Here is a 7,267-nt window from a genome sequence, read left to right on the forward strand (position 1 = left end):
GGGATGTTCCAGCTGGGTGCAGGGATGAAGTAGAGGCTCCAGTCGGGACTGCGGGGTGTCCTCACCACCATCAACTTCACGTCCCCATCTCAGCTCCTCCGTTGCAGGTGCGGGTGGTCAGTGATGGCATCCAAGGTGCACATGGCAGCGCCCATGTGCCTGGTGGCGAACACCCCGGAGCAGGGCTTGGTGCTGCAGCAGGAGACCCTGCAGGTGCTGTTGGGCATCACCGAGCCCGTGGTGGTGGTGGCCATCGTGGGGCCCTACCGCAGCGGCAAGTCCTACCTGGGCAACAGGCTGCTGGGCCACAGAGGAGGTGAGGGGGGTCCCAGACGTCGACCTGGAGCTTCCTCCTCCGTGTCCGACCCCATTGAGCTCCGCTGTGTCCTCCCCACAGGCTTCTCCGTTGGCTCCAGCGTGCAGGCTCACACCAAAGGGATCTGGGTTTGGTGCGTCCCTCATCCCCTCCAGCCCGGGCTTACGCTGGTGCTGCTGGACACCGAAGGGTTGGGAGATGTGGAGAAGGTGGGTGAGGAGCAGGAGGTCCGTGTGTGGAGCCTCCAGTGGCGCCAGGGGAGGTTCAGATGGAGACTGGGAGCAATTCCTTGCCCAGAGGGTGCTCAGGCCTTGGAACAGGCTGGAGGTGTCCACACACCGTGTAGGTGATGCCCTCAGTGCCAGGGGTTAGTGGTGGCCTTGGAGTGCTGGGAATGTTGGACTTGGTGAGCTTAAAGGTCTTTTCAACCTGGTGGATTCCATGATTCCATGATTCTATTATTCCATGACTCCATGAATCTATGATTGCATGATTCCATCATTCTATTATTCCATGATTCTATGATCCCACGATTCTATTGTCCCACAATTCTCTCATTCCATGCCTCCGTGACTGTGATTCCACGATTCTGCTGTTCCTTGATCCTACAATTCCATGATTCCATTACTCCGGGATTCTATGATTCTCGGATTCCATCATCCCGGAGTTCTAAACATTCCCAGCACTTTGTGGACAGTCCTGAGGGGCCAACCCCAGTGAGCAGGCTCCCGACGTTCCCACCACGGATGGAGCTCTTCAGCCTGTGTGCTCCAGGGAGCCAGATCCATGGGGAAGCAGGTTGGGGAGGACAAGGTGCAGCAGCAGCTCCGGATGGACCTGTGGGGCTAAGCTGGGGACCAGCCCAGCTACAGAAAGCCAGGAGGTGGCCTGGACCTCTCCATGGGCTGTTGGTTCCATGGGGACATTTGGGGTTTGGGATTTGGGGGGTTCTTGTGGCCAAGAGCCGGTGGTGGTTGTTCCAGGGCGACGCCGTGAATGACACGTGGCTCTTCGTGCTCTCCATCCTGCTCTCCAGCACCCTCATCTACAACAGCAGAGGCACCATTGACCAACAAGCCTTGGACCAGCTGCAGTATCCTTGGTGGGACACCAGTGACAAGGGGCTGGTAAAGCCCAGGTCCTCACACAGCTCCTGAGCTTTGGGTCCTGAGGAGCTGCGGACCTCAAGGCTGAGGAGATGGTGCTTGGAGCCAGGCTGAGGGAGCTGGGGTTGTCCAGCCTGGCCAAGAGGAGGCTCCAGGGAGACCTTAGAGCAGCTCCGGTGCCTAACGGGGCGCCAGGAGACCTGGAGAGGGGCTTTGGACAAGGGATGGAGGGATGGGATGAGGAGGAACGGCTCCAGCTGGAAAAGAGAAGAGTTGGGTGGGATGTTGGGAAGAAGTTCATTATGAGGGTGCTGGGACACTGGGATGGGTTGAATGGAGAAGGTTTGGATGAACCAGCCCCGGTTGGACGCAGGGGCTTGGAGCAACCTGCTCTAGTGGAACTAGACGAGCCTTAAGGTCCCTTCCAGCCCATCCCGTGCCCCCTCCAGGCTGCTCCGTCCCATCGAGGTGGTGGTGGGCTCCCTGTCTCCTTAGCAGCTCCGTAGCTACGTGGTGAAGCTGAGCGAGCACATCAAGCTGAAGGCAGTGCCCACAGCGGGTGAGGTGGAGGAGCCGGAGAAGTTTGTCCTCTTCTTCCCAGCTTTCATCTGGGCCGTTCGGGATTTCACCCTGTGCCTGGAGAAGGATGGGAAGGAAATCACCGAGGACCAATACCTGGAGGAGGCCCTGAAGCTCAAGGCTGGTAAGTGGAAGGTGATGGAGAGATGCTGGGGACACGTCCAAGCCCAGGCACATCCAGTGGGACCCAGACGTGCTGATCTGCTCCCGTGGCCTCCTCCACCCCAGAGGGCAGCCCGAGGAGCGAGCACTACAACCAGCTCCGGGAATGCATCCGCCGCTTCTTCCCGCATCGCAAGTGCTTCACTTTTGAGCCGCCGGGAAACAGGAAGAACCTGGAGCACTTGGAGCAGCTGGAGGACAAGGAGCTCAACCCGGAATTCCAGCAGCAAATGGAGAAGTTCTGCAGCTACATCTGGGAGGAGGCTCCACCTAAAACCATCCCTGGTGGCCACATCGTAACGGGGAGCAGTGAGTGCTCCTGGGGCTCGTGTCTGGGGAAGGAGCAAGTGATGAGGGAGGGATTTTGCTGCTGGATGATGGCCCTGCCTCTGGGTTTGGAGCTTCTGGGTGTTGCAGGTGGGGTGGAAAGAGTTAGGAGAGACCAAGCTGTGTGGTTGGGTTGATATGATGGAGGGAAGGGTGGGATCCAGAGGGAGCTGGACATGCCGGAGGGGTGGGACTATGAGGATCTCATGGAGCTCAACATAGCACATGGGACCATCCCAGGCTATAGGATGGGTGAAGTGGTTCAGAGCAGCCTGAGGAGAAGGATTTGGGGGTGTTGGGTGAGGAGAAGCTCAATGGGACCCATCAACACCCCCCCACGTGTCCTGGGCTGCATCAAGCGTGAGCAGCTCCTGCCCCTCTGCTCTGCTCTGCTGACACCCCACTTGGGTGCTGCACCCAGCACTGGGGTCCTCAACATCAGGAGGCGACGGAGCTGCTGGAGCAAGGCCAGAGGAGGCCACGAGGATGAGCAGGGGCTGCAGCAGCTCCCATTGGAGACGTTGGGGCTGGAGAAGAGAAGCTGCTGGAGAGCTCAGAGCAGCTTCCAGGGGCTGCAGGGATGTGGAGAGGGACCTTCAGCAGTGATAGGACAAGGGGTGATGGGTTCAAACTGCAACAGGGGAGGTTCAGGTTGGAGATAAGGAGAAGTTCCTCACTCTGAGGGTGGTGGGATGCTGGAACACGTTGCCCAAAGAGTCACAGAACCATAGAACCAACCAGGTTGGAAAAGACCTTTATGATCATTAAGGTGCTGGATGCTCCATCACTCAAGGCCGGGCTGGAGCCACATGCTCTGGTGGGAGGTGGAACCAGATGATGGGCTTTTCCAGCCCCAGCCTCCATGGGAAGAAGGGGACCCCTGACTCCCTCCTGTCCCCTCACCTTGGCAGTGCTGGTGGAGCTGGTGGTGTCCTTCGTGGGCGCCATCCGGAGCGGGGTGGTGCCGTGCCTGGGCAACGCGGTGCTGGCCCTGGCGCAAGTGCAGAACGCGGCGGCGCTCAAGGACGCTCTGGGCCGGTACCGGGAGCTGATGGAGACGAGGGTGAAGCTGCCCACGGCCACGGCGCAGGAGCTGCAGGACCTGCACGCCCAGTGCAGGAGGGAGGCGCTGGAGCTCTTCATGGAGCGGGCGTTCGAGGAGGACATCTGCCTCTTCCAGAAGGACCTCATGGTAGGAGACCATCATCCTCTGGGCTCTGGGGAGGTGGGGCCATAGGGCCATGGGTGGTGGAACCATAGGGCCATAGGAGGTGGCACCATAGGACCATAGGAGGTGGAACCGTAGGGCCATGGGTGGTGGAACCATAGGGCCATAGGAGGTGGCACCATAGGACCATAGGAGGTGGAACCGTAAGGCCATGGGTGGTGGAACCATAGGGCCATAGGAGGTGGAACCGTAGGGCCATGGGTGGTGGAACCATAGGGCCATAGGAGGTGGCACCATAGGACCATAGGAGGTGGAACCGTAAGGCCATGGGTGGTGGAACCATAGGGCCATAGGAGGTGGAACCGTAGGGCCATGGGTGGTGGAACCATAGGGCCATAGGAGGTGGCACCATAGGGCCATAGGAGGTGGAACCGTAAGGCCATGGGTGGTGGAACCATAGGGCCATAGGAGGTGGCACCATAGGACCATAGGAGGTGGAATCACAGGTCACCTGTGGAGATGCTGCTCTGGAGCCAGGCTGAGAGAGCTGGGCTGGGGCAGCTGGAGAAGAGAAGGCTCCTGAAGGGGACACCTTAGAGCAGCTCCAGTGGCTAAAGGGCTACAAGAAACCTGGAGAGGGGCCTTGGACAAGGGATGGAGGGATATGATGAGGAGTAACTGCTTCCAATGGGAAGAGGGAAGACTTAGATGGGATCTTGGGATGAAGCTCTTCCCTGTGAGGGTGCTGGGACAATGGGATGGGTTCAGTGGAGAAGGTTTGGATGCTCCATCCTTGGCAGTGTTCAAGGCCAGGTTGGAGCAACCTGCTCTATGGAAGGTGTCCCTGCCCATGGGGCTGGATGAGCTTTAATGTCCCTTCCAACCCAGCCCATCCCATGATTCCATGTCCTGATTTCCACCGGGCATGAGAGCAGTGGATTATGAAGCCGAGGTTGGTCTTTCCCTCCTCACAGCATCAAGTAGAGGGAATGTTGGAGAAGTTCCACACGGACAATGAGCAGATGTCCCAGGACAAGTGCACGGATGCTCTCAGGGACCTCTACCAGGACGTGGAGACAAGGATCAACAGCGGTTCCTATGGCATGGTGGGGGGTTACCAGCGTTTCAGAGAGGACTGCGAGGAACTGGTGAAGAAATACCAGGAGCTGCCTGGCAAAGGGGTGAAGGTAGGAACAGCAGCAGCTCCTCATGCGTGTCCCATCCCCTTCCCTAAGGAGCCACTCCTGCTCCTCCTCCCCTTGACTCCTCGTCTCTGCCTGTGGCCTTTCAGGCTGATGATGTCCTGGAGAAGTTCCTCCAGAGCAAAGAGGATGTTGCCAAAACCATCCTCCACATGGACAGCTCCCTGACGGAGAAGGAGAAGCAGAAGCAAAGTAAGCTCTGGGCTGAGACCGGCCACTGCTGGGTGCTGAGCACCCCTTGAGGGGCTCACGTCCTCAGCCCCTGCCCTGGCGCCACCTCCGTGTCTCTGTCACCAGCTCAGCAGGACGAGTACGAGCGAGCCATGCGGGCGATGGAGATCCGGATGAAGCAGGAGGCTGAATCCAAGCAGAAGCTGCAGGACCAGGCACGTGGCTACCAGGAGTACACGCTCCAGCTGCAGAAGAAGCTGGATGGATGCTACCAGAAGAAGCTGGATGAGAACCTCCAGATGATCAACCACAAGTTAAAGGTACCCAGGGGGAGGAGAACATGGGTCCATGGGGTGGCACTTAAGGGGGTCCCATCTGGGTCCCTTCTCTTGCTCCTGGGGCTCACTGTGGCTTCGCAGGAGAAGGACATGTTGCTCAAGGAAGGCTTCTTGGAGAAAGCCATGGGCCTGAGCGCGGTGGCCCGTAGGCTGGATGATGAGAGCCACATCCATTCCGCCACCAAGAGGAACACCATCGAATTCTGGTTGAACATCATCCTGTCCCTCCTGACAAACGTGACACTCGCCGTTCTCCAGTACTTCAGCTCATCCAGATCCGCTCCTAAGCACTTGTAGGAACCAGGCGAGGTCCGTGGTGCCTATGGGCAACCATAGGCCAGAATGATGGCATCAACCAGCTTGGAGAAGACCTTTAAGCTCATCACATCCTCCCTTTACCGCAGCACTGCCAAGGTCACCACTGACCCGTATCACTGCGGGCCTCGTCTACGCGGGTTTTGACCACAAACTGGGAGGATCTGGCTTTCCTTTAGGATCTGGCTCGGGAAACGGTGCTTGGAAGGTGCACCCAGTGTCAAGAGGGGCTTTGGAAGGGGCTCAACTCACTGTAGGGGCTGTTGGTGGTTGTTTTGTGCTGCTCCTCAGAATAAAAGCCCCAAATTCCTGGAGATTTGGCTGAAATATGGATTTTTCCCACTCTTCCTTTTGGGATTTGCTCTGAAAGGGGCCAATCTTGAGCCTAGAAGCTGAAGCGGACACAAGGAGCCGCGTGTTCACGTTGGACGGGTGCAGATCGGGTCCAAAAGAGGTGAAAACGGGATGAAACCCCCCGAAGCATCCTTGTCAAGGTGGTATTTTGATGTACGTGGGTGCTTTTGGGTCCTTCATTCCATTGGAGGTGGGGTCAGCAGCACAAGTCTCCTCTTTAGCCCTTAAGCTGGGGCCTGGCTGCACCATCTCCTTTTCCATGAGGAGAACATCATGGAAACATCCACCCATGAGGCTGGAAGTCAGGAGGTGGAGAGGGGAACATCTGGGGTTCCAAAGGAAGAGGATGAGGATGATGTTGGGTGGCCACGGCAGCACCACCCAGAGCTGTGTTCAATGCACAGAGAGGTTCTGCTCAATGATGGACCTACAGAGGCTTGTATGAAAGTTATGGGGGTGGAAGGTTGGGCTTTTCCCTCGTCATTTGGGTGTGGAGAGGGACCTTCATCACAGATTGGAGCGATGGGACAAGAGGTGATGGGTTCAAACTGGAACAGGGGAGGTTCAGTTGGAGATAAGGAAGTTCTTCACTGAGGGTGCTGGGACACTGGGATGGGTTGAAGGGAGAAGGTTTGGATGCTCCATCCCTGGCAGTGTTCAAGGCGCATCTCTTCGAGCATCCTGGTCTAGTGGAAGGTGTCCCCCTCCCTCATCATGCCATGGTTTAATGGTGGGGTAAAGGTTGGACTTGGTGCTCTTGAAGGTCTTTTCCAACCTGGTTGATGCCATGATTCCAGGATTCCTCTTCCCTCTGTTCCCCACCCTCCATCACTCAAACCTCAGCCCTATCCCTCCTAATGGACCAGAAGAAGACAAGGGGCTAAAAAGCGTCTACGTGAAAACAAGGGACTTTATTTAAGATCAGGCCAACTTCAATGTGCGTGTTGAGGAGCAGGACAAAGGTCCCGGCCACTGATGTTGCTCCTCAAGTCTTCTTCCCCCTTAGAACCTGCAGCAGCTCCTGCACCCGACTGAAGAAGTCCACCAGCTTCTGGAACGGGAACGGGCAGGAGCCGCCCATGCTGGGCGCCGTTGGGATTGGCGCTGTCTGCTGGATGGGAGCGTAGGATGAGTGGAAGTGGGTCCATGCGCGGGGGGTCGTGGTGGCTCCCGCGGAGCGGAGCAGCCCCAGCTGAAAGAGGATCCAGTCGTGGAAGGCCTGGGTTGAG

At 57.8% G+C, this 7,267-nt stretch overlaps 2 protein-coding genes across 2 annotated transcripts in view; one reads left to right on the forward strand and one right to left on the reverse strand.

Annotated features, from left to right (window-relative positions):
- The first annotated feature begins 123 nt into the window (after window positions 1-123).
- On the forward strand, window positions 124-5,666 carry LOC104406222 (interferon-induced guanylate-binding protein 1-like). Its single transcript, XM_010015142.1, has 10 exons — window positions 124-316; window positions 398-525; window positions 1,300-1,409; window positions 1,929-2,125; window positions 2,230-2,472; window positions 3,402-3,682; window positions 4,633-4,845; window positions 4,950-5,052; window positions 5,158-5,351; window positions 5,451-5,666. The coding sequence occupies exons 1-10, from the start codon at window positions 124-126 to the stop codon at window positions 5,664-5,666; spliced, it is 1,878 nt and encodes a 625-aa protein (XP_010013444.1).
- A 1,357-nt stretch (window positions 5,667-7,023) lies between these two features.
- The window catches only part of LOC104406223 (acrosin-like), a 3,164-nt gene continuing 2,920 nt past the window's right edge, over window positions 7,024-7,267 (reverse strand). Inside the window, exon 6 of the mRNA XM_010015143.1 lies at window positions 7,024-7,257. Within this exon, the coding sequence (XP_010013445.1) occupies window positions 7,024-7,257 (234 nt within the window). The remainder of the gene's footprint in view (window positions 7,258-7,267) is intronic.

Source organism: Nestor notabilis, unplaced genomic scaffold, assembly GCF_000696875.1.
Source record: "Nestor notabilis isolate BGI_N333 unplaced genomic scaffold, ASM69687v1 scaffold10765, whole genome shotgun sequence".
Classification (NCBI taxonomy): Eukaryota; Metazoa; Chordata; class Aves; order Psittaciformes; family Psittacidae; genus Nestor; species Nestor notabilis.

Bases quoted from the DNA above. Each gene is read 5' to 3' on its own strand.
- LOC104406222 (XM_010015142.1), top strand. From the start codon at position 124: ATGGCATCCAAGGTGCACATGGCAGCGCCCATGTGCCTGGTGGCGAAC. The intron at 317-397 runs GTGAGGGGGGTC...TCCTCCCCACAG, and splicing joins GCTGCTGGGCCACAGAGGAG to GCTTCTCCGTTGGCTCCAGC. The intron at 2,473-3,401 runs GTGAGTGCTCCT...TCACCTTGGCAG, and splicing joins CCACATCGTAACGGGGAGCA to TGCTGGTGGAGCTGGTGGTG.